Below are 26,220 nucleotides of genomic sequence, written 5' to 3' on the forward strand. Positions count from 1 at the left end.
AAAATTTCCACTTAACAGCTAGCTGTGGTGTGCACACCTTTAAGCCCAGCACCCCGGAGGCACAGACATGTGCATCTCTGTAAGTTCAAGGCCAGCCTGGTCTACATATCAAGTTCTAAGGCAGCCAGAGCTACATAGTGACACCATGTCTCAAAACAAAAAAATTCCACATAAGGAGACTTAGGCAGGACGATCTCAAGTTTAAGGCCTGCCTGGACAACTTAGTGAGACCCTGTCGCAGAGTAAAAAAGAGGGGCTGGAAAAATGGCATAGAGGTTAAGAGCACTGCCTACCCTTCTAGTGGACCCGGGTTCAGTTCCCAGCACCCGTGGGGCGGGCCCAGATGATCCAGCAACATCCTCTTCTGGTCTCTGTGGGCATCAGGCATGCAGGTGATGCATGCTGATATACTTGCAGGCAAACACCCATACACATAAACAAACAAACAAACAAACAAACATCACAAAAGAAAGAAAGAAAGAAAGAAAGAAAGAAAGAAAGAAAGAAAGAAAGAAAGAAAGAAAGAAAAAAGAAAAACAACCCAGGTGCCTGGGGAGATGGCTCATTGGCTGCCCTTCCAGAGGTCCTGAGTTCAATTCCCAGCAACCACGTGGTAGCTCACAACCATCTAGAATGAGGTCTGTATACATAGTAAATAAATAAATCTTAAAAAAAAAAACTGTAAAACAAACAAACAAAAAAACAGAGAGCTTGAGTTCCCTGCTTCCATTTCAGGCAGTTTATCACGGCCTGTAACTCTAGCCCCAGGAATTCAGTGCCTCTTCCGGACCCCACAGGCACCTGCACTTTCAAGCACATTCCTACACACAGACACATAAATCTTTTTTTGAATGAAAAATAAAATAAAAAGAGGGGGCAAAACCATTTTTTTGTTTTGTTTGTTTTTGTTTTTTTGTTTTTTTTTTTTCTGTGCAGTCCTGGCTGTCCTGGACTCACTCTGTAGACCAGGCTGGCCTCAAACCCAGAGATCATCCTGCCTCTGCCTCCACGTGCTGAGATGTGCCACCACGGTTAGAAAACATAAATAGGAGGAAGCCATGGGGAGCAAGCCAGTAAGCAGCATCCCTCCATAGCCTCTGCATCATGTTTGAGCTCCTGTCCTGAGCTATTATGTGGAGCTGAAGCCCCTGTGTCCCTCTTTGCTAATGGGAAATATGGCTGAGACACGTTCAGCCTTCTCAGTCAGCTAGAGAGACCCAAAGCTGTTTGTCCCAAAGTATCCTCCAAGGTCCTTTGCCTGGAGTTGGCCTCACTAACTGTGTGGCACAGAGACAAAACAGCCCAAGGGTAAAGCAGTGCCATTGAGCACAGCTAGAAGCGAACCATTTCCAACCAAGGTGACAGTTGTTCGTCCCATGGCATAGACGTTTCCACAGTGGGAACATGCCCACAGTGGTCAGCTACGGGAAGCTCAGTTCCAGCTGATGCCCGACCTTCCCAGTCAGTTTCTGCTGGATGCAGAAACTGTTCCGACTGAATTCAATTCAGTGATGTCATCTCTCTCTGTTGCCATTTGTTCTTTTACTTGGAGACCTCTCATAGTCCTTGAGAGGATTCTGCTCTGCTTGGAACTCTGGGTGTATGTGTGCGTGCGGGGGGGGGGGGGGAACGACACAGGGATGACATGACGTGACTCTATGTCTGCCTTAATAGGGCCCGGTCAATTTCTGCTGTACGTTTCGAGCACCAAATGTGATGATTTTTGCACACCCTTGTTCTCTATTTATTCCTGTGCTTATATTTAATAAACTTATTCCTCCAAAAGGAAAAAAAAAAAAGAAGGCAGGAATAATTTTAAAAAGACTCTAAACATGCCAGCCACGTTGACGTCTCCCTCTGTGGATGCCATATGGGTTGGCGCTCTTAGATGGATTGCATACGCAGGCTGCAGACACATGCATGGATCTACCATGCTTGGTGGGTTTTCAGAGTTTTAGGTTCCTAATTTCAGTTTTGGAGGCTCAAGCAAACTTGTCAACATGGCAGTGGGAAAACTTGCCAGAAAAGTTTCAGCCTTAGCCAGTTGTGGTGGCACACGCCTTTAATCCCAGCACCCAGGGAGGCAGAGGCAGGTGGATCACTGTGAGTTCAAGGCCAGCCTGGTCTACACAGCGAGTCCAGGACAGCCAAGGCTACATAGCCGTGTCCTATGTGGCTTTGCTGGAGCTTTCCTGGACCAGATGACGAAGGGACACAGCTTGAGGTGGCAGAGGCCAGGTTGCCTGATAGCCTGCATGATGCTGGGCTGGAGACCTCTCACCCTTCCACGTCCTGCGGCCCGTATGTTCAGCCATGCAGAAGACACACCATTCTTCTTAAACATCTGAAATTTGTTTTATGTGTTCTGGGTTTTGTTTGTGTGTATGTCTGTACCACACACACACCTGGTATCCATGAGGTCCAGAAGGAGTTACAGATGGTTGCGAGCTGCCGTGTGGATGCTGAGGATTGAACCCAGTTCCTCTGGAAGTACAGCCAGTGGTCTTAACTGCTGAGCCATCTCCCCAGCCCCAAGCGCCACAGATCTTTTTTTGTTTGTTTATTTTGTTTTTCAAGACAGGGTTTCTCTGGGTAGCCTTGGCTCCTGGAATTCACTATGTAAAGTAGTCTGGCTTCCAGTTAACAGAGACCCACCTACCTCTGACTCCTGAGTCCTGGGATTATGGAAATGTACCAGCATGCCCAGCCCCAACAATTCTTAAAAGCTACAGAAGAAAGCAACATGTATTTACTGTATAAATTGATGTGGCCAGAATCTCAGTGAGGGTCGAAGGACCTTCCCATCTCCTCTGCGGGGCGGGCAGCATAAGGGTCTCTTGAGAGTAATCATAGCTGCTCTGAGATTATAATGGCTGTTGTGCTCGGAGGACAGTGTTTCACAGCATGAGCGTCCTTGCACACTGCCTTCACATCTGTAGTGTGCTCTGATGCTTTGTGATGAGGGCCTGTGGACACTTGCTGTTGCTTCTCCAGTGTGTCCTGTCCTCAGCTACCCAGGTCTGATAGTGACAGACTCTCAGAACCCGTTGAGGTTTTATGGTTGTATTTTTCTTCCTTGGTCTAGATCAAATCATGAACCTTCTCTGGTCTTTTGTGGCCCATTTAGAGGAAGCCATTGCTGACCATTCCTAAGCATTTCTTCCAGGAGGGTCTGGGGAGAGTTGCTGTACCACTTGGTCCTTGAGATATGACTGCACGAACTGGGTGTGGTTTATACTTTTAAAATAAGTACTTGAGGATGGACCCAGGCAGCAACATGGCTGATTTAAAGCCAGCCTGGTTTTCAGGGGACCTTGCTTCAAAAAGGAAAGGAAAAAAAAAAATGGGACTATGCTTTTAAAAATTATTTTATTACTATTTTTAAAAACTTTTATGTGTGAGTGTTTACGTGTGTGTGTGTGTGTGTGTGTGTGTGTGTGTGTGTGCACGCGCGCTCGCGAGTGCGTGTGCATGCCTGTATTCGTGCGAGTTTGTGTGTGGAAGCCAGAGGGGCAACCTCGGGTCAGTCCCTACCTTCTACCTTGTTTGAGACAGGTCCCTTGTTCTGCAGCTGTGTGCACAGGCTCATTGGCCCACAAGCTTTGTAGGATTCTCCTGTCTCCATCCCCATCCTACCGTTGGAGAACCGGGGTTACAGATGTGTGATACCATGCCTGGTTTTCCATAGATTGTGGAAATTTAAGCCCATGAGTTCAACTCCCCATGCAGCGTAGCAAGCACCTTTATCCAGCCTGACTGAACTTGTTTAAAAAGCGCTGATGTAAGATTGAGTGTGCTAAAGGTATTGGCTAAGTAACCACGCTGTAAGTCAGTGTACTTCCGGTAAGAAAGCACATAGCAGTGGAACATAGGTTTAGGTGTCCTTCTGTATCGCCTGCCATGTGCCTCTGAGCATCTTGGAGACCATGGAATGTTGGCACCTCTTTCCACAGTGGGAGAGGCAAGTGTTCTGAAGTGTCGAAGATGTCTCGGTCATTGAGTTAGGAAGTTGGTGCTCCTTTAAGATTTACTTTCTTAGGTGCTGGAGAGAGATCTCAACAGCTAAGAGAGTAGGTGCTCTTGCAGAGGACCTGGATTCGATTCTCACCACCTATGTGGCACCTCATAGCCACCTGTAGCTCCAGTTCCAGAGGATCTGATGCCCTCCTCTGGCTTCTGAGGGCACCAGCGACAAATATGGTGTAGGGATACTTTTTTGTGGGAGAATCTAATCTGCTTTTCTGGCCTCTGGGCACCCACACTCATACGGATACACATAAATAATAAAAAACAGGTCTGGGCATGCTGTCCTATCCCCTTCATTCTAGCACTCACAAGGCAGAGGTGGTAGATGGATCTCTGAGTTCCAGGACAGCCTGGTCTACAGAGCAAGTTCCAGGGCAGCCAGGGCTACATAGTGAGACCCTGTCTCAGAAATAAAGAAAAATTTAAAACCCTTAAAACCAACCTCATACTTTAAAATATTTCCACTTTGCTATATATGAGTATGCCTACATATGTATGCACATATGTGTCATGGCATGTGTGTGCAAGTCAGAGAACACCATTTAGGACTTGTTTTTTTTTAACTCTGACGGTGTGGGTTCCAGGGATTAAACTCAGCTTGTCAGGCTTGGTGGCCGGCACCTTTGTCCACTGAACTTTCTTGCTCATCCAAACCCACATTTTCTCATACAAGAGAGTTAACCAGAGGGAAAATAAAACTGTTGGGCATAACACCGGGTCACTGCATTGCTCAGTCAGACAAGATGTTGGTAATGTTGGGTCAGGTTGGTATGGAGCCCTCCTCAGGGCTGTAGGTTTTTACAGAATTTGCTTTCTTACACTTTTCTTCACAGTGTTATTTGCTTCTTTAATAAAAAAAAAAAAATTAAAAAAAAGCATTTTATGTACGTACCAGCTTCACAGCACCCTGGCAGGCACTGTTGTCTACCTGGGAATCTGGCCTTGTGCCTCCCGCCGCCCCCTCGGTATCCTCAGCTTGAGGTACACTCGCTCCCTTCTGTTGGGAGTGACTTCCCTCCATGCGTCTCACGGCATCTCACCCGTAGACGCCATCTTCCTTAGGAGTCCTAGCTGCACTCTGTGCCTCTATCTTGGACCTCCTGGACAGCACTGGGTGGCCTGCTGAGGCCGGGTCTTCTCTCCACAGATCCTGATGGCCAGCTGTACAGTGTGGAGCCTGTCCAAGATGAAGAGCCCCCTGCCTGTGCCGATGAGTTTGACGACTTCGTCACCTACGAGGCAAGTGCTTTCCTGAATGCTAACTCCCCTTCTCCCTCCTCTGTACTGCGGTCTCTGCTCCCTGAGCTGCCGCAGCTGCACAGCTGCCCTGTGCACATGGTAGTGGGCTCTGAGGGATCTTGACTGTGGCAGAAACCACAGTCTGTTCCCGCTGGCAAGGTTGGGCTCAATCTCTACATGTTCAGAGTCATCCCTTGGGCTTGTTGTGGAGTAAAGGTTGTGGTCAGTTAGGGTCTGTGGTGTTCTTGCTTATCACCTTCTGCCAGGCAGAGGCAGAGCAGAAAACACTAAAAATAATTGTCTGTGTTTGGGCACACTGCGTAACCCTGCATTCTGTCCTATATCCCTTAACGTCTGCTTCCAGGGAAAACCAGGGTTGTGGCGTGTGTGATGTCTCCTCTTCTGTAACTGTGGGTTCCTTGTCACCTAGCTAGGGACAAAGTCACAGCCAAGGAAGGCAGACCACTGTAACTACCTACCAACCTGGAGAGAGCCGAATCTGGGGTCATGTGTCTGATCTACAGGGCTTTCTTCACAAGACACTTGGAGCTGTTGTCCTGGTGCTCAGGGTGGTTGAGAGACAGGAACTTGGGGCCCAGGAGTCCATGCTGGCTGGCAATGCAGTGAGACCAATGTTGAAATGTGAGCCCATGGTGTGCTGGTAGAGAGCTAATGAGGATTTTTTTTTTTTTTTGTCCTGATCCTAATTTCTCTTTTAAGGCTTATTTGTAATTATGTTTGTCTGTGTGTAAGCATCTTCACATGAGCGCAGGTGCCTGTGGAGGCCAGAGGCATCGGGTCCCCTGGAGCAGGAGTCGGCGGTGGTTGTGAGCCACACATGGGTACTGAGAATCAAGCTTGGATTGTGTGGAAGGGCAGTAAGTTCGCTTTCCCACCGAGCCATCTCTCTTAGAACTCTATTTTCTATTTCAGAAGGGAGAAACTTTTTTTTTGAGACAGGAGACAGGGTTTCTCTGTGTAACCTTGGCTGTAATGGACTCTCTTTGTAGACCAGGCTGGCCTTGAACTCACAGAGATCCTCCTGCCTCTGTCTGCCAGGATACTGGCACTTCAGGCATGCACCCAGCAGGGAGAAACATTTTTAATTTTTTGCTTACTTTTAAAACATTTAAAAGGAGCTAGAGAGATGGCTCAGTGGTTAAGAGCACTCTCTGCTCTTTCAAAGGAGCCAAGTTCAATTCCCAGCACCCACATGGCAGCTCACAGCTGTCTGTAATGGCAATTCCAAGGGATCTGACACCTTCACACTAATGCACATAACATAAAATTAAATAAATTATAATAAAATTTAAAAAATAAATAAAACATTTGAAAGATTAGCTGGGTGTAGTGGCTCATGCCTGTAATCCCAGCACTCTGGAAGACGGAGGCAGGTGTATCTCTGTGAGTTCTAGGCCAGCCTGGTCTATAGAGTGAGTCCAGGACAGCCAAAGCTACACAGAAAAATCCTGTTTCATTTTTTTTTAAGGTTTCATTTGGGGGGGGCTGGAGAGATGGCTCAGGGGTGAAGAACACTGGCTGATCTTCCAGAGGTCCCGAGTTCAATTCCCAGCAACCACATGGTGGTTCATAACTATCTAGAATGAGATCTGTATACATAGTAAATAAATAAATCTTTAAAAAACTGTAAAACAAACAAACCAAAAAACAAGAGAGCGGGGGAGATGGCTTGAGTTCCCTGCCTCCATGTCAGGCAGTTTATCACGGCCTGTAACTCTAGCCCCAGGAATTCAGTGCCTCTTCCGGACCCCACAGGCACCTGCACTTTCAAGCACATTCCCACACACAGACACATAAATCTTTTTTTGAATGAAAAATAAAATAAAAAGAGGGGGCAAAACTACTTTTTTTGTTTTGTTTTTCTTTTGCTTTTGAGACAGTTTTTGGGTTTGTTTGTTTTCTGTGTAGCCCTGACTGTCTTGGACTCACTCTGTAGACCAGGCTGGCCTCAAACCCAGAGATTATCCTGCTTCTGCCTCCCAAGTGCTGGTATGTGCCACTACAGTTAGAAAACACAAATAATTTTAAAAAGACTATAAACATGCCAGCCACTTCAGATGTAATTGCTTGTTCTTTTAATCCCAACACTTGGGAGGTAGAGGCAAGGAAATCTCTGTGACTTTGAAGCCAGTGAGTCCCAGGACAGCCAGAGCTACATAGTGAGACTCTGTCTCAACAAACAAAAAAGATGCTTGACATCGTTTTTGTTGGGTTGTTTTCTGAGATAGGGTCTCTACGTAGCCCTCACTGTCCTAAAACTTGCTACGTAGACCAGACTGAACTCTTGAAGATCCCCCCTGCCCTTGCTTCCCAAGCACTGAGATCGCAGCTTCCAACTTTTTGTTTGTTTGTTTGGTCTTTGTTTCGTTTTTTGAGACAGGGTTTCTCTGTATATCCCTGGCTATCCTGATACTCACTCTGTAGACCAGGCTTGCCTCAAACTCAGCCACCTGCCTCTGCCTTCCAAGTGCTGAGACTAAAGATGTATGCCACCACCTCCAGGCTGTAAAGCTTTTTGAAGTAGAGAATCTATGGGTCAAATCCAGATACCATATTTGGGTCTTCACTGGTACTTAGAGATGATTAGCGTTTTACTGACTTGCTGAAGGTAGTTCCTGTTAAGCTGATGACTCTGATGGAACTTGGTGTGTTCAAGTACATGCTGGCAAGGGTACATGTGTCATTACTTGCTCATAAGCATTCCCTGGCAGGGCCTCCTAGTAGGTGTCCTGGCTCCTACCACCACTTCCCTGGGGACCCCATGGGCAGTTAGCTTATGACATGAGAATGTTGCCGGGAGTTGTTGGGGAGCTGAATTAAGGTTCATAGGAATGCTCATGGGAAGAATGTTGAGCAGGCAGAGGGAGGCTAGGCCACAGTGGGTAGAGCCCACTTATCAGGATTTCTGGAGGGGCAGCGGAGCAGTCACCTAGAGAACAGGCAGAACCAGAATGATAAGGGTGTCCCAGATTGTCCTGGCTGTGCTTTCTGGGTGCCTCCCTCCTCTCCCACTGCTGTGAGCAGGAGAAAGGACCACAGCAGTAGGATGAGGAGAATGTCTCTTTTGTACAAGCTGTTATCAGGAAGGTTAAAGTGTACAACAAAGTTGCTGTCTTTTGTGCCCTGCCTGTTTGTTAAGGCCAGCAAGGAAGCTTCCCGGACTTTGCCTCTCCCCACCTGGCCAGCAGCAGCAGGCTTAGTAGAGCGTGTCTGGGAGCAGGTTAAACTTTTTCTGAGGTGGTGATGTGCCTTTAGATGGGCACATGGATTTTGCAGGAACACCAGCATGGCTAACAAACAGAAAGGTGACAGTGAAGAGACGCCAGTGACTCGGTGAGCAGGGACGCAGGATGAGGAGATTGCCTCCAGCAAAACGCCCTTCCCAGAGCCTGCTCTCAGAAACAGGCCTGTAAAGGTGCTGGCCAGCATCTGAGGGTAAGGAGATCTGAGAGTGCGCTCTGCCCGAATTCTGCTTCCGAGAAGAGAAAGGCTTCTGGAAGAACCATATCCTGGACTGTGGGAATTTTCGGGCCGTGTTAGCCATAGTTGGTAGCCTGAGCAAGGTTCTCATCTGTCTTGGTGATGTAGACGATCTGTTGGCTAGTGAATGTAATGGCACATTGGAAAGTTTTTTAAGGCACCTGAGTTCATCTTTAGCTTGGTAATAGATAGAAAATTTAGAAGCTGGTAATGTAGAGTTGATGGCTCAGTCCTAACTGGCTGGTAGATGTAGCCCAGTGGATGAGGCTGTGTGCTGTTTGCAATTTGTGTGTCATGAACCGAAGTGCCACTGTGCTCCAAGGTGAGTTGTTGTTGTTGTTTAATTTTTTGCTTCTTTTGAAGGGTCTTGGGAAAACAGATTTGCTCTTTAGCTCGTTAGCACCTGTGCAGGGCCCCTGTACGGCAGCAGCTGGCAGAAACCTGAGTCTCAGGAGCTGGCACAGGGCAGGATCTGAGTTGGGCAGCTGTCCTCGCAGTGCCTTGCAGTCCTGGTCTTCTGTATTTGTTGCCGATTTACGTCTAGTAGAACATCCGTGAGCAATCTGGGGCTTCATGTCCGTTTCCTGTATCCCACAGAGGAGCCTGAGTACTTTCCGAAGTGCCTGGGGACGGGACTTTGAAGTAAATAAAGGTATACCTGCAAGTGTGTCCCCTGTGTGTGCCTGGGGCTCTTCGGTTGCTCCACAGTGGTGCAGAAAGGGACCACCCCTTCAGATTTGAGTTGAGCGTGTCGTACAGCCTCCCTCTGGGATCAGATAGCCATGCCGAAATTTGCCTCTTTGCCCTTGCGTTGATAGAGTTAATTCTGTCCTGAGTTCTCTGCTTAAACCCCAAGGAAGGTGCCCTCCTTGGCCTGCTTCCTGGGATACCACCCTCAGCATCACAAGGCCTCCCATGAGTAGGCTTCGGGCTTGGGACAGCTTTTCCTTTCCAGAAGGGAATGTGCTAACTGCACTGAGAAATTGTTACAATTGTTATTACAAGTGTCCAGGCTCTGCTGGCAACCCAGAGTGTATATGGCCAGGGAGGAGCAGTGAGGACCAGGCATGTATGTCCTAGAGGGTTGGCTTTAAAAAATTACATTTGCCAGGCGGTGGTGGCACACACCTGTAATCCCAGCACTGGGGAGGCAGAGGCAGGTGGATCTTTGACTTTGAGGCCAGCCTGGTCTACAGAGTGAGCTCTAGGACAGCCAAGGCTCTAGAAAGAACCCCTGGTTCAAACTACCACCCTCAAAAAATTGCTACATTAATGAGCAGTTGTGGAGGTCAGGGGGCAGCTTTTGAGAGTCCTTTCTCTTTTTCAACCATTTCAGTCCTGGGGATCAATCAAACTCCGGTGATCAGGATTGATGGCAAGTGCTTTTTCTGGGTCACCATTTGTTTTTTGTTTTATTTTGACAGTGTCTCACTCTGTAGCCTTGTCTAGCCCTAGAACTCAGAGACCTGTCTTTGCCTCTCCAGTGTGGAATTAAAAGCATGCACTACCATGCTTAGCTATCTGAGCCACCTTATTGGCCCTGAATTGTTTTGTTTTTGTTTTTTTTTTGTTTTTGAAACAGTGCTTCTTTGTATAACTTTGGCTGTTCTGGAACTTGGTCTGTAGATCAGGCTGGCCTGAAACTCAGGGATTCACCTGCCTCTGTCTCCCAAATCCTGGGATTAAAGGTGTGTGCCTCCACCACCACCCAGTTATTTTGTTTTATTTTATGTTACTTTATTCTTTTTGAGACAGTGTTTTTCTGTGTACCCCTGACTGTTCTAGAACTTGCTTTGTAGACCAGGCTGGCTTCAAACTTAGAGACCCACCTGCCTGAGCCTCCTCAGTGCTGGTATTAATGGTGACACCATTGCCTGGCAACATTTTAATTTTTTAGTTGAAAATTTATACAACATATTCTGATCATGGTTTCCCCTCCCCATCTCATCTCCTATTTCTCTCTACCTCCCTACTTTATACCTTCTTTTTGTCTCTTTAAAAAACACATACACACACAAATTAAAAAATAAAAATATGAAAAAGCACAAGACACACTCATAGACAAAACAAAACCTGTAAAAACACAAGATCAGTAAGATTAAAAATGTACAAACAAGGGCCCGGAGAGACGGCTCAGAGGTTAAGAGCACTGGCTGTTCTTCCAAAGGTCCTGAGTTCAATTCCCAGCAACCACATGGTAGCTCACAGCCATCTACAGTGAGATCTGGTGCCCTGTTCTGGCATGCAGGCACACATGCAGGCAGAATACTGTATATTATATATTATATATATATATACTGTATATGTATATTACAAACAAAACAATATGAGACAAAAAAATGGGCAAAAAAAACTAAAAAACAAAACAAAAAATAAACAACCACCCTAGGTTGGCTTTTTGTTTCGTTTTGTTTTTTTGACTGTCCTGAACTTGCTTTGTAGACCAGGCTGGCCTCGAACTTGCAGAGATCCACCTGCTTCTGCCTCCCCAAGTGCTGGGATTCCAGGTGTGTGCCACTGTGCCTAGCTATGATTTAATTTTTAAGATTATGTATTTGTGTGTATGGAAATGTACAGTATTTTTGGTACTTGGGTAAGTGAGTGTTGCTCCCCCCCACCACCACCACCATCAGGAGTCTGTGCTAGGTCTTGTGTCCTGTCTTCTAGGCGAGGCCCTTGACAGATGCTGGTCCCTGCCTGCTGTTGTGGCCCCTCCGAACTGTCTTCTGCAGGATGGAGCGCTCACCTGCCTTGTTAGGTGCAGGTGCATGGGCAAAACAGAACTGGACTATAGAGGTCCCTTCCCCCTGAAAGAGAGGATCTCACTATATCGCCGTGGCAGCGTGGGGCTCATTATGTAGACCAGGATGGCCTAGAACTCATAGAGAACTGCCTGTCTCTGTCTCCCAAGTGCTGGGATTATATGTGTGTACCATCATTATCTGGCTTTGGTTAGATTTTGGCTTGGCTGCTTTCTTCAGATAATTAATATTGGTGAGTTTGTCCCTTTGGAGTCATAAGTACTGTGCAGTCTTGGCTCTGTCCTTGCTCTGAGAAGTACCCATCCGTATCTTCTACTGGGATCCTTATGATGAGTGTTTATAACTGCTTTTGTGGTTGAAGCTCCAGATCTGAGTCATGTGTCTGGGTCACATGCCATTAGTGCTGGTCAAGGTTGGAGCTGGCTTCCCATCAGCTTAGAGGCCCAGGTCTTCAGGGAGGCTTGCAGGCTCAAGCGAATGCTGTTGTCCTCACACTCCTTGGAACAGCAGACCTGGGGACAAAGGGCACCTTTTTCCTGCTAGAACTGCAAGTTTTACAATTTACAAATTGTTAACCTCAGAGTCTTCTGACAGTGAGGTAGCAGAGCCTTACTCTAACTTGCAACATCATTGTAATTAAAATTGAAATTATACGTAGAAACTGCCCTCCTTCATCCTTCCTTAGTTTTAAGTTCATTATTATTATTTAAATCCTGACTGCCTGTCACAAGTTGGGTGCTGCGCTGCGTTCTGTGTCGGTAAGGGGAGAACAGAGAGATGTTTGGGCAAACAGACATTAAAGTGTAACAGCTGGCTGGAGGATTGACTAATAAGCATTAGAAGATATACCTTGGCTTCACATTCCAAATCGGTAGCCTGGCTGCGCAGGGTGGCACACGCTTTAATCCCAGCAGTTATGAAGCAGATTTCTGAGCTCTAAGTCAGCCTGCTCTATAAAGCAAGTTCTAGGACAGAGGAACACAGAGGAACCCTGTCACGAGAAACAAACAAGCAAAAACAACAGTAGTCTAAACATGCAAAATAACTGTTGATAGTAATATCTTAATTTGATCTTTATTACATTTTGTGTGTTTGTTTCTTTCTTTATGTATTTGGTTATTTTTGAGACAGGGTTTCTTCTGCAGCCCTGGATGTCCTGGATTTCCTTTCATAGACCAGGCTGGCCTCAAACTCACAGAGATTCTCCTGCCTCTGCCTCCTGAGCACTGGGATTAAAGGTGTGCGCCACCACTGCCCCGCAAAAATTTATTTATTTTTTATTTTATATGCTTTGGTGTTTTGCCTGCATGTATGTCTGTGAGGGTATTGGATCCTCTGGAAATGGAGTTACAGATGGCCACGTGGGTGCTAGGAATTGAACCTGGGTCCTCTGGAAGAACAGCCAGCACTCTCAACGACTGACCATCTCTCCAGCCCCCTTGACACGTTTTTATATTATTAATTTTGTAGGTGTTTATTGCGTGGAGGCATGCCACAGTGTCTATGTGGAGGTCAAGGAACAATTTTTGGGAGTCTGTTTTTCCCTTTCACCATGTGTATCTTAGGAATTGAACTTCGATCATCAGACTTGGTTGCTGGTGCCTTTACATCCCGACAGCCAGGGATGAATTAATTTCAAAAGGCACAGGCATTACACTGTTGAATATTAATTCCTTGACTATAAGTGACATGCCGGAAGCCACAATTCAAGTGGTTTTGCTGGGAACATTGGTGATTCTGGGATGCTTTGTATCTTTTAGATGTTATTATTATCCAACTGACTTTAAAACGACTTTACTTTTGTCTTTTGAGAAAAGGTTTTTCTGTTAGCCCAGGCCAGCCTTGAACTCATGGTCTTCCTGCTTGCTTTCTGAGTGCCAGGACTACAGGTAGTCTCCACCATGCCCGCTTACCCTTTTTCATTTTAAAAATAAAGGGCTGAGGGTGCAACCAAATGGCAGAACACATAGAGCATCCAAGAGGTCCTGGGTTTAGCCTGCCTGCACACACACCAGGTTCTGACTCACAAGCTAATGTCGATGTTTAGGGATGCGGTTGTCATATGGTTGTGCTGTGTCCTCTTTGCAGTGTGGCCTCAGTAGCTGCCCAGGCTGACTGACTTGGTTTTCTCTCCCAGGCCAACGAGGTGACAGACAGTGCATATATGGGGTCCGAGAGTACGTACAGTGAGTGCGAGACCTTCACAGATGAGGACACCAGCACCTTGGTGCACCCTGAGCTGCAGCCGGAAGTGGATGCTGACAGTGCTGGTGGCTCAGCTGTGCCCTCAGAGTGCCTGGACACCATGGAGGAGCCCAACCATGGTACATTGCTGCTGCTCCCAGGCAGGTCTGTGCCCATGTTCTGCCTGCGTGTGTGTGTGTGTGTGTGTGTGTGTGTGTGTGTGTGTGTGTGAGAGAGAAAGAGAGAGAGAGAGAGAGACCATGTCCCTGTGAATTCGATAGGCTGTTGTTTGCAGTGGGAAGAACAGTCTGAGCCATATGAAGCATCCTACTGTCTCTGTGGACTACACCTGTCTGGTTTCCATCCAGTTGATGTCCACTTAGGAGACACATCCTTCTTCTGCTAGGACACTCCTAGGGTCTGGCTGTGGAGACAGACAAATTATTAGAGATAAACCTTAACTCATTCTACTGAGATTTGTAAGCACAGTCCCTTTTTAAAATTTGTTTGTTTGTTTTTGAGACAGGGTCTCTCTGTGCATCTCTGTCCTGGAACTCACTCTGTAGACCAGGCTAACCTCGAACTTACAGAGATCCACCTGCCTCTGCCTTCCAAGTGCTGGGATTAAAGGTGTGAGTTATGATAGGACTCAGGTGTGTGGCTTATGGACTAGCATGCACCCCAACAGGTGCCTATGGCTGTGACTCAGAATTGCTTGTCTATCTTTTGTAGATCCCGCCCTCACAGCCAGGCTGTCGTCATGGTGATTGGCAGTGAGGAACATTTTGAAGATTACGGTGAGGGCAGTGAGGCAGAGCTGTCCCCGGAGACCCTCTGTAATGGGGAGCTGGATTGCGAAGACCCTGCTTTTCTCTCCCCCAGGTGACACCTTGCACTGTGCATGATCCACTCCTCTCCGTGCCTAGTGATGGGGAAACTTCTATACTTGTTCTATCTGATGCTATGTAGTTAAAAACCCCGTGGAGGAATGTTGAGTCTGTCCCGAGTGAAGGCTAGCTGCAACCCCTCTTTTCTATTCTTTGCAGTATACTGCAGACCTTGAGGCATCTGCTGAGCCACGACAGCCCTGAGCTGCAGGTCAGCGAATAGTTTCTGGCCCGTGGCTGGCTTTGAGGGAGACTGTCAAATCATAAGCCCAGCTCTGCCATGTTCTCATATCCCCCAAGTTTTCTGAAAAGTTCTAAATTTGAGTAAATCCAAACTCTGGTATCTAGTAGACAAGATGCTTGCTTTCTCTTGAGTTGTGCCTCAGGAGATTGACTTGTATGCTCAGCAGACCCTGACTGGTTTTATCTGAAGACCTGGGTAGCCCCTCCTGAGCATTCAATCTGAGGAAACCACTGCCTCTCAGTGGGGCCCAGGCCTGGCTGGACAGCTTTTGACATTGACCACATCTCCAGTTTGCTTTCAGGTTCCTGAATTTGTCTACTTCAGCCTGGTTAACATGGTAGCACAGATCTATGGAACCAGTGCTAGGAGGGCTTTCTGTAAGCTATGCCTGGGCCCTCCTGCTCATACGCCACCCCAGAAGTGCACTGGCTATGAAGCAGGCTCTCTGAGTGCATCCTGGGAGCGCAGTCCCCCTGGGGAGAATCCTAGGGACTTTGAGTTGAAAGTAGTGGGCCCATTCCAGAATTTGACATTTCTCCATCTATGTGGCAGTCTCTCCTGTTTGTGAAGTTCGCCCTATCTCCTGCTTGGTGTTTTTTAATCTAAATTCTAATTTTCATGCTACATTTTATGTATTCCTTTCTATCATTTTTTAAATTGAACTTCCAGGGGGCTGGAGAGATGGCTCAACAGTTAAGAACACTCTCTGCTCTCCCTGAGTTCAATTCTGGGCAACCACATGGTGGCTCACAACCATCTATGCTGGGATCTGATGCCCTCTTCTGGCATGCAGGTGTACATGCAGATAGAGCACTCAAACAAACAAATAAATACTTTTTTTTAAAAAGAGTTGAACTTTCAGATTAGGATTCCATAGCCTGTGGGTCCTACCCCAGGGAAGAGGCTGCCTCCTGACATCAGTGCTCAGAGCAGATGTGTCACAGTCTACCACGGGTAAGCAGGAGTTCTTCCCGCTTCCCCGAAGGCTGACAGAATCCCGGGTTAACACAGATCTCAAAGACACAAGTCTACCGGGGTACCTTTTGTTTTTTGTTCTTTGCGACAGAAAGACCATCTCATGATACTAACAACAGAACTCAGCAAATAAACTCCCCCCGGGGACACATTTCGCTGTCACGTTCAGCTGATTTCCACAAGGGAGAATGCTGTGTATACATTTACCTTCCTGTTGAAGGGAGTTTGTGTTAACAGCTGCGCTGCCTGGTTTGGTGCACTGCCAGGCAGGGGGAGCGCGCACGCGGCAGCCCTGGGCTGCTCCAGCTGGTGGATGTTCTAGGCAACTCTGGGTGATATGGAGAAGAGCTCATGGGAGTCCCGAGAGCACAGCCAGCACCTCGGACAGTTCATCCTCTTTCTCTCCTTCTGTCCTGCACCTTCCACACCCTCCACCCTTACGCCTGGCAAAGATGACCTAACAGGGCCTCCTCTCTCCTGACCGGCCCTCTGTCTTTCTAGCTCCAACCCTCTTGCCTCAAAGCTGTGCAACGTCCTCGCTGATGAGGCCTTTGAGTTTTACTGTAGCCAGTGCCACAAACAGATCAACCGCCTTGAAGATCTCTCTGCCCGCCTGACTGATCTTGAGATGAATAGGTAACATGGAGAAGCCGGTCTCGCTCTGTGCCCTCAGGGAGACTCCCACCACAGTGCTTCCCCATTGCTGGGCATAGTCCAAGGTGCTCCCGCTCTGGTCACCTCCTCTCCAAGGCACTCAGACCAGGGGACTCTTCCTGGGGCCCAGCCAGTCCTGCATGCCTTGATCTAGCTTGCCGCTTATGTCCCTTCTCCTCTATGCATGTGGCAGCCTTCTTGGCTGCTGTCCCTGTAAGAGGAAACAGTCTAACACGTGAAAGAGGATATTCCAGTATTTTACCAAAGTTTTTTCTTCAACTGAGTCACAGGAAGTAGAGCTGGGGAGTTTAAAGATGGAATTTTGAAATCAGATTTGTTGCTGGGTGGTGGTGGCACACACCCAGAGGCAGGCAGATCTCTGAGTTCAAGGCCCAGCCTGGTCTACAGAGTGAGTTCCGGGACAGTCAAGGCTACACAGAGAAATCCTGTCTGAAGAAGAAAAGCAAAACAGAACTCACAAGTAGTTAGTTTTGTGGAATGCTGGTTTAGTGGTGATCGCCTGTCTCTGGGGTGGCTGTGTATTCCAATGCAGGGGGACTTAACATTGCTGCTTTGTTCTTACACCTCGGGCCTGCTGCTCCTCTGCCTGGTCTCCTGTGCAGTATTCATCTCCACCCTTTACCTCTCTGTCTCTGACCAGTCCCAGCAGAACCAGCCTTCCAGCAAGTTCCCCTTGCTGGCTCCTTGCAATTTTACAAACTCATAGGGGACATCTCTGGGTTCTTTATTCATATCAACATTCCCTAGACATCCTTGTCTCAGTGGAAAGAGGGATACGTCCTTGGCTAGGGGACTTTTAGGAGAAGGGTCTGGAGAAGAGTGGGCTGTGTGTGAAGCTATGGATAGCATATCCTGCTAAAGCACAGGTGGCAGGTGGCCACATAGGCTCTTGTTGGGCAGAAGCGTTACGGCAGAAAGGCAGACCATCCCCGTAGTGGAACATTCTTGGAGGTCTGTTAGAGGATGCCCTTTGTCTGCCCTGCTACTGCAGGGCTTTGGCCAGGCTGGAACTACACCTCTGTCCTGTTCCAGCTCCAGTCCTGGTGCCCTTGATATGCTGTCTCTTTTCCTTGTGTTCTGTGCAGCATCACAAAGCTACACGCCTTTAGCCAATACCCAGTGAAATATGATCTTGGCCAGTTGGGGAAAAAAACAGAGGGAATCTGGTGGGGTCCTGATCACAATGCTAGAAGCTAGAAGTATTCTTTGAGGGCATGTTTTGGCAAGACTTGAAAACAAAACAAAACAACAACAAAAAACATTCTGGTCTCTGGTGATTTCCGAAACCCTGCTGGTTTCCACTATGGAGGACACAGGCTTTCACTTGCCATGTGTTTGGTGCTGGGGAAGGTGCCAGCAGCATTCTTCCTGCTGCTGAACTGCCCTACTGCTGATGAGCAGGTTTGAGTTACAAGTATGTTTTTAAAGAAGACACATATATTGTCTCAGTCACTGAAGACTTTTTTTCCAGTGCTGAAAATCTGCCTCTAAAGATGGTGATAATCATATCAGTTAGGCCTTGTGGGGCAGCAGTCAGTCTAGTATGTGGCTCAGCATGGTTAGTGGGACCTCTCACCCAAAAAGGCTCCGCCCAGGTGTAGAGAGACTTTAATATCAGTTAGGATACAGTTATCCAGCACTGGTGCCCCAGTACGAGTGCGAGAGCTGAACTGTGCCTCTTGGCCTGCATGGATTGCCTCAGGATGAGCTTTGTGAACTCATGCTCTAAGGGGCCACGTGCCTCTTCTGAGGCTGTTGAGTTCTTCGGGTACCTGGGAGTATCTAAAAAGAACCCATTTGATAGAAACCAAGCAGTCTGACTTCCTCAGAGGTGTATTTTCAAAATTGTAAACTGTTTCAGGATTTGCTGGTCTGGTGGTTGATAGGTACACAGAGCAACCTGTTCTAATTGTTCAAGGCGTGTCCATGATTTGTAAGGCAAAAACAGATTCGTACTAAAATCCACAGTGCTAGTCAAGAGTCTAGACAGCAGAGGGAGCCAAACAGTAGCTGCACAGCGACGGAGCAGCGAGGGTAGGAGCACAAGGTGCCTACCAGTGCAGAGACATGGCTTCTGAGGAGAATAGCGAGCACCGCCCACGGCATCTAAATCCCACTACCCACCTTTTAGCAGCCCGCAGCCCTGTCGAAACGGCGTGGCAGAGACATCTGAAGGCGCTATGCTATCAGCATCGCCTCTCCAGTGCCCTCCATTTGGCAGTGTAGCATCACCAATGAAAATGTGTCACAGCAGTGTACTTCCCAGAGCCACCACAAAGGATGATTTTGAGCCCAGCTGAAGCGATGAAGGAATGATTCGTGTGGCCTGCACCTCTCCTTGAAAGAGGAAAGGGAGTCCGGAGAGTCTGCTATGAGCTAAGACAGGTGGTTCTTGCGCCTGAACACAGTTGTGTCTCCCTTGGGCCCACAGGTTGAGAAGGGCAGCCATGCTCTGATTGGCCTCAGAGTCAGAAGAGGCATATTGAGCCTATACTTGTAAGGTGGTCCATGGTATTGCTCTGGGATGGGTCCAGGAAGGGTTTCTAAATCTCCACCATACAGTTACTGTGTGTGAAGTTTCACGACCCAAGTCCAAATTATTCCAGGCTCTCCTACCATTGGAGTGCCCCTGTAATAAGCAATCAACTGGGGTAATGACTTCAGAAGCACTTGGGGACATGACAGTGGCCAATGATGTGGAACCAGGTGCAGTCTAGAGTTGGCTTGGTTTCTTTTGAGGTCCTAGGGACGGAACACTGAGACATAGCGAAGACCTTTACAAAAGGTGCCCTGCATGTTCTCTGCCTTGCAGAGTGGGTGTCCTATGCATGCGGCTTGCCTGGGGCAAGGGGCTGCATGCCTATGCCCTGCTATCTCCCCAGCCCAAGCTTCCTGTTTCCTCCTGTCCTTCTGCTCCCTGACACTATTTTCCTGTTTGTTTGGTTTTTGCACAGCCCAGCCAAGCGGCTCTCCAGCAGGAAGGTGGCAAGGTAGGCAGAGCCTCGATCTTTTGTTGAAAATCTTACAAAATATACTGGTACTCATAGTTTCTGAAAAGCAGTTTAGAAAATATCCTTTTTCAGGTTTTGTGTGTGTGTGTGTGTTGTGTGTGTGTTGTTGTTGTTTTCAAGTTATATTTCATAGCTTGGGATGGAAAACAATTGAGGGGAGAGGTTGCAGAGGGGGTTTTTAGGGCTGTGGTTGTGGACCTGGACCTGGGCTCATAGCAGCTTCTCCTGTCCCCTCTGCCCTTACATACTCCCTGCAAGGGCTGGAGTGTACTGCAGTCTCCCCATGTCCACTGTAGGAGTCAGCCTCTTAGAGCTGGCTCTGGGTGGCTGCCTGCCCAGCCTATGGTCTTGACAGCTCAGTGGCTCACATGGAGAGGATAGAGGGTGGGGAACGGGTCTTCCTAGAGTCTTGGTTTTTGTTTTGCTTTGTTTTTCCTTTTCTACAGAGTTTCTCTGTGTAATTCTGGCTGTTCAGGAACTTGCTCTGTAGACCAGGCTGGCCTCTGCCTTCCAAGAGCTGGGATCAAAGGTGTGCGCCACCACTGTGTGGCTAGGTCTAATAGAGTCTTAAAAGTCAGCTTTTGTTTTTGGAGTTTGGCTGCTGTTGGTATAGCGTTCTTGCTATAGAAGGTGAGTTGTGCTTCTGGACAGTCTTCCCTGAGGTCAGTGTTCAGGGTCTAAGACTCATACAAACTGTTTACGTACAGGCTCAGGTGGTACTGTGCCTCCTCCCTAAGGCAAGCCTGTTGCTGCCCTGAGCCAGTGATCGCCTTCATGCTGTTCTGTTGTCTTCTGACCCTGTGTGGTCTCCACTGCCCAGCCTTCTCTTGGCCATGGGGAACATTCCCTCCTGTTTGTACAGAGTATCTGGTTTCACCACTAGGGTCCTGGCGTGTCTCCCGACACCCTGTGAATTTGTTTTAGAGACTGAGTCAACCAGTTAGTTCCTTGCCCCAGCCTTCCTTTTCCTGTTTTATCATTTTGCATATCTTCCTGTGGCTTCCTAAAAAGAGAGGGACCTGGAGGTAAAACTTGAGACCTTGGGTGGGAGTGTCCCTTGGTTGATTTGGGTCAAGGTTGTGGTTTTCCTTAGATTTTTCTGGAGGCTTTTGGCCACAGCCTTTGGTATTAGAGTTGCTAAGTTTAAGAATGCATTTGTTTCTTTATGGCTTTTCTCTCTGTGGAAGCTTTTAAGATGCTTTCTTTGCTTTAGAAGATCATAATTTTAGCTTGGCCTGGTGTTACAGGCCTGAAATCATAACTACTTGGGAGGCTGAGGCAGGAGATTCAACTTAGATGCTATCTCAAAATTTTCAAAAGTTCTGGGAATATAGCTCAGGGGTAGAACTCATGCCTAATACGTATGGGCCTTAGGTTCAATTCCTAAAACCGTTTACAACAAAGAAAAAAAAAAGATAAATTTTACGAGTTGTTGCAAGCCCTGTTTCTCATTAATTATGAGGAACAAAGTAAAGGTGAACTCTGTCACTTGGAACCTGGCCACCCGCATCTCTAGTACAGTTGTCTTGCCGTGTCTTTATAGCCCCTCATCCTGGAGCAGTGGCCTCCTGACAGCTTGGGGTCTCGAGGAAACATGCATTATCTGCACTTGACCCTCTCTGTCTGTCACCTTCTCAAGAAGGGCACTGCACTCATAGTAATTCCATAGCCATGTCATGGCCACCCTGCTCACATCGTCCTGAACAGGCAGTGGCTGGAGGAACTGTCATGAGGAGCTCAGCTGTCCTTGTTAAGTTCTCTGCGGTCGGGGCAGCTACTGGGCTTTGTGTCTAGTGAAATCCTAAAGGGGTCAGAGGACACTGGTGGCCTGAGAAGACTGGGCAGTGAAGTCCGATCCTCTGAAGTAGTCTCAGAGTTCATTTTCTTGTCAGGTGAATTTGTTACAACAAAACTCTGCTTCCACATTCATAATTCATTTATGAATGAGAAATATGTCCTGCAGCAACCTGCAGAATGTGGAAACATATGCAGATTTTCTATGCCATGTGCCCTTAAGTCTGTCCCCAGAATTCTCAGGGAACACAGAATGGCTGTCCTTTATGCATTCACATTATAATTCATGTTGCTGAATGTCCAGCCCTTTATGCATGTGGCTAAGATGGGTGTTCTGCAGTGTCCAGCTGTGACTGCAACCTGGCTGTGTCCATAAACCTATTCCTCCCTCCCTGTTCCTGTCTATGGAGAAGGAAGCAGGCCTCTCTTTGAGGCTCTATCACAGAGTTACCCCAGTGGGATTCACAGTAGAGACTTATTTCCATCTCTTTGGGCAAAATGTGGGTCTGGGGGAGTCCCAGCACCTCATGCTCCTCTTATTGGTCATAGTCCCTTCTCCTGGGAATTCTTGAGTGGAGTTGGTGAAGAAAGAACCCTTCTTCCTGGTGGGGATTAAGTAAGCCACACTCCTCATGCCAGACAACCTGAGCTTCAGCAAGAGGCCGCACATGCTGGGCGCTTGGGGACAGCATGTTCTCCTATCCTGAGATTGGCCCAGGCCTTGGCCCTTGCCCAGGGTGGCCCCTAGGGTCTGGGGTGGGCAGTTCTCTGTCCTGGGTGTGTCATCAAATTGAGGTCAAGGTCCTTTTTAAGAGCAGTGACTGGCTGAGAACAATGTTGGGCAGCACCCTTTTGAGGATCTGAGGACAGACACATTAGAGCAGGCTCTAGAAGCAAGCCACTCTCCCAGTGTGCTGCATGGGTTTATGGTCCCCGGGCAAAGGAGCTTGCTTCTTTCCTTTTAAAATACTCATGAGAAGGAAGGGGAAAAAAAGGTGTGTGTGTGTGTGTGTGTGTGTGTAAGCTCAGTCAGTAAGAAAGGAAACAGCTTCATTCACTGATAAGGTGAAGTGACCACAGCTGAATTCTCAGTCTTCCAAATCCTCATCAAAGCTGTCAATAAAATATCCTTGTTGAAAACTCACTGAAGCTCCTTACTTGCCTGCAGATTGTCCCCTATTTCATAAGAGAAGGCTCAGTGAGCTTGAATGCTTTCTCAAGGTCGCATAGACCTGAGCATCAAACCATCAAGTTTAGAGGTTGGCCCCGAGTTGTGGGACAAAATCAACCCACAGCTTTCCCGCGGGCTTCTGTCCAAGGGCCCTGAAGGGTGTGCGCGCTACTGCTCCATTAGATTCACCACAGCTAAACAAGTCAGTCTGAACCACCTGCCCGGGTATCTGCAGCGTAGGAATGACCCCTTCCAAGAGCATAGTGAGGGGTCCTTGGGGTCATATGAGAATTCAGGGCTGGTGTCTGGCCCAGCCTGTCCGAATTCTTGTGCACCTGGGTTCTTCCCTAGATCATCCGGACCAGGCTCCATCTGGTCCACCTTCCTGTTAAAGGGAGTTTTGTGTTACAGCTCCACTGCCTGGAATATGACCTGAGTGACTTACGGGGTTCACAACACCCTCAGGACCCTTAACTCTCAGCACCGCAGAGAGCACACAGGAAACCAAGTGTCCAGAACGTATATAGAAGCTAAGTTTGGTGGTTCACACCTCCAACACGAGCGGAGGCCAGACTGGTCTACATGTCGAGTTCCAGGCTAGTCACCTGAGTTCCAGACTAGCCAGCCAACATCTACACAGCAAGATGTCTCAGAACAAAAACAAAATGTATGTAGAGCTTGGCATAGTGGCCCACTGCAGTCATGAGGCTAAAGCAGGAAGACTGCAAGTTTAAGGCCAATCTGTGTTATAAAGCAAGAAAGACTTTGTCTCAAAGAAAAGAAAAGAAAAAAAACTCACACATGTAGGTATACTGTACAGGAATCAAGATCCTGAATTACTCTTTAGCCTCTGGTGGATTTGATATTATTTCATATCATGGTGAAGAATGATGTGTTTTATTGCACCCTGGTCCAAAGTACCCTGTTGGTCTTCTCAGCTGGCAGGGAGAGATGTGCTGTCAGGCTCCAAACACTGCTGGGAGGACTCAGGCTACAGAACATAATCTGCTTGTTCCCAGCCTCTTGGTAAAGGTGATTGGCCCAGGGACACCCCTTCTTAGTGCTTTTTGACCAGGAGAACACTGCTGCCAGGAGTTGGGGAGCGCTTGTGTCCCATGATGCTGATGTCTGCCTTTCAGAGGAGCTTGGAAGTATTCTTGTTTGAAGAGCTTCTTATTTGGTGTTCCCCATTCTTCCCTCTGCTGTTGGTTCTTTTCTGTAGGTATCTGCACCAGTCAGGGACTCTGACCATGGAGGCCCTGGAGGACCCTCCTCCAGAGCCTGTGGAGTGCCCAGAAGAGGACATTGCTGACAAGGTAGGCACTACATGATGAGGGCTGGAAAGAGGCTATAGGCAGGATCACCAGAATGCTGTAGGGGCCAAGGGCCTGTCCGCTGTGTGCTCTGTTGGGTGGTGGGTGGTGCTTGGAAACCCCTGTTCTGTTGTTCACACCTAAAGCATGTTGTTGGGACAGCTCAGTGTAAGTGGCAATGCTGTCATCTAACTAATTAAATCATCCACTTAGCCCTGGTTCCCCCAAATGCCGATGTCATCAAAGAAGGGCATTTCATAGCGTTTGGGCAAGTCACAACAAGTAGAGCCAAACAGGAGCCATAATATTTTATTATGTTTACTTTGTGTGTGTATATGTGTGTGGTTACACCAATGCTACACACGTGTGGCAGTCATAGGAGAACAAAAGTGAATTGGTTCTCACCTACTCCCTTTACCCAGTGAACCAACTCGCCAGAGTGCCATTACCTATTGTGCCAGGTTCTTTCATGTGAGTCCTTTCAGGGGAGCACCAAGAAGGAGATACCAGGGAGGGAGTTTTCTTGGGGCATATAGTTTCAGACGGTAGAGTCCACGACTATCACAGCCAGGAGCATGGCACCAGTCAGGCTGGCATGGCACCAGAGCAGCAACTGAGAGCTCACCTCTTGAGGAACACTCATGGAGCAGAGTGAGCTCACTAGGAATGCTTGGGGCTTTTGAACACTCAAAGCCTGCCTCCAGTGACACACTTTCTTTAACAAGACCACACCTCCTAGTCTCCTTCCCAAACAGTTCCTTCAGCTCAGGCCAACAATTCAAATGCACAGTCGATGGGGGCCATTCTCATTCCAGCCACCACATTTTACTCCTTGGCCCCATAGTTCTGTGGCCATGTCGTAATGCAAATGTTTTAGTCCATCTTTAAACATCCTGTCATCTTTAAACATATCTGTCACAGTCTCAACATAGTTCCAAAGTCCAAAGTCTCTCTGAGTCTCAAGGTAATCTCTTAATTGTAACCTTCGGTAAACTCAAAAAGGAAATTACAAACTTCTAGCGTGCAATGTTTATTCCATGCCAGAAGAGAGGATTAGGGCCACAGTGGGGAAATACTGAACCAAAGCACGACCAAAACCTAGCAGATCAAGCTCTAAATCTTGTAGCTCCATGTCCAGTGTAAAGGGCTTAGACGGCTTCACCCTTTCAGCTTTGCTGACTGCAGCACACTTTTTCCTGGGCTGATCTCACTCCTTGTGTGCAGCTCTCTCTGGCAGATATTTCATGATTCCAGCACCTCCAATATCTTGGTGTCTCCAACAACATTCAGGCTTCACTTTCACAGCTTCTTGCAATGGCCTCCCTGGGACAGACTCACACACTCTTTCTCTCTTTCTTTCTCTCTCTGATAAGACACCATGACCAAGGCAACTTATAGAAGAAAGAAAGAGTTCATTTGGGGTTTGCAGTTCCAGAGGGATAGGAGTTCATCACCATCGTGGCAGGGGACATGGCAGCAGGCAGGCATGGCACTGGAGTAGCAGCTGAAAGCTTACATTGTATAGTAGCGTGTGTGCTTTTCCTCCTGGCCCCAAGCTCCCTGAATAATGACTCATGAGACTCAATGTAAATTTACAAATACTAGACCATATAGCTAGGCTCTGTTCCGACTAGCTCATAACTTAAAATAACTCGTTTATACTAATCTACGTTCTGTCACATGGCTGATTACCTCTGCTTAAGTACCATGTGTCAAGTACCTCCTCACACCTTCCTAGGTGACTCTCCCATGCCTGCTGTATCCCCTAATCCTTTCTGCCATCGCAGTGTCTCACCTTATATTCTACCCTTTCCTATAGGCCATAGGTTTGTTTGTTGTTGTTGTTGTTTAATTCACAGGTATTGCATTTAAAGAATACACAGATATTCTCTTTACAGCATTGTAAGACACAGTCATAAGGTAGAGAGAGCAGTGGAAATGGTGGAGGCTTTTGAAACCTCTAGAGTCTGAACCCAGTGACATATCTCCTCCAAAAAGAACACACTTTTTAAAAGAAAATAATTTATTTAATTTTTATTTTATGTGCATTAGTGTGAAGGTGTCAGATCCCTTGGAAATTTGTGTTACAGACAGTTGTGAGCTGCCATGTGAGTGCTGGGAATTGAACCTGGGTCCTTTGGAAGAACAGACAGTGCTCTTAACCACTGAGCCACCTCTCCAGCCCCAAGAACACACTTCTTAATTCTCCTAGTTTTATCAACTGAGGATTTGATAAAACTAGCTGTATTAGGATTTTATAGAGAAACAGAACTTACAGAATGAATCATATTATATATATATACACACATACACACACGTATACATATGTATGTGTGTAAATATATGTGTGTGTGTGGAGAGAGAGAGAGAGAGAGAGAGAGAGATAAAGGGGATTTATTAGAATACTTTACAGCTTGTCCAACAATGGCTGTTTACCA

General features: G+C 47.4%; 1 protein-coding gene across 2 annotated transcripts in view; it reads left to right on the plus strand.

Moving 5' to 3' along the window:
• Positions 1-26,220, plus strand: part of Rab11fip3 (RAB11 family interacting protein 3) — a 78,613-nt gene that overhangs the window by 40,670 nt on the left and 11,723 nt on the right. The window contains exons 3-8 of one of the 2 annotated variants that reach the window (XM_060363924.1): positions 5,174-5,265; positions 13,666-13,877; positions 14,445-14,594; positions 16,320-16,454; positions 19,448-19,483; positions 23,692-23,785. In XM_060363924.1, the coding sequence (XP_060219907.1) occupies positions 5,174-5,265; positions 13,666-13,877; positions 14,445-14,594; positions 16,320-16,454; positions 19,448-19,483; positions 23,692-23,785 (719 nt within the window). The remainder of the gene's footprint in view (positions 1-5,173; positions 5,266-13,665; positions 13,878-14,444; positions 14,595-16,319; positions 16,455-19,447; positions 19,484-23,691; positions 23,786-26,220) is intronic. The other variant, XM_060363925.1, reaches the window with a different exon arrangement.

This window comes from Meriones unguiculatus, chromosome 11, assembly GCF_030254825.1.
Source record: "Meriones unguiculatus strain TT.TT164.6M chromosome 11, Bangor_MerUng_6.1, whole genome shotgun sequence".
Taxonomy (NCBI): Eukaryota; Metazoa; Chordata; class Mammalia; order Rodentia; family Muridae; genus Meriones; species Meriones unguiculatus.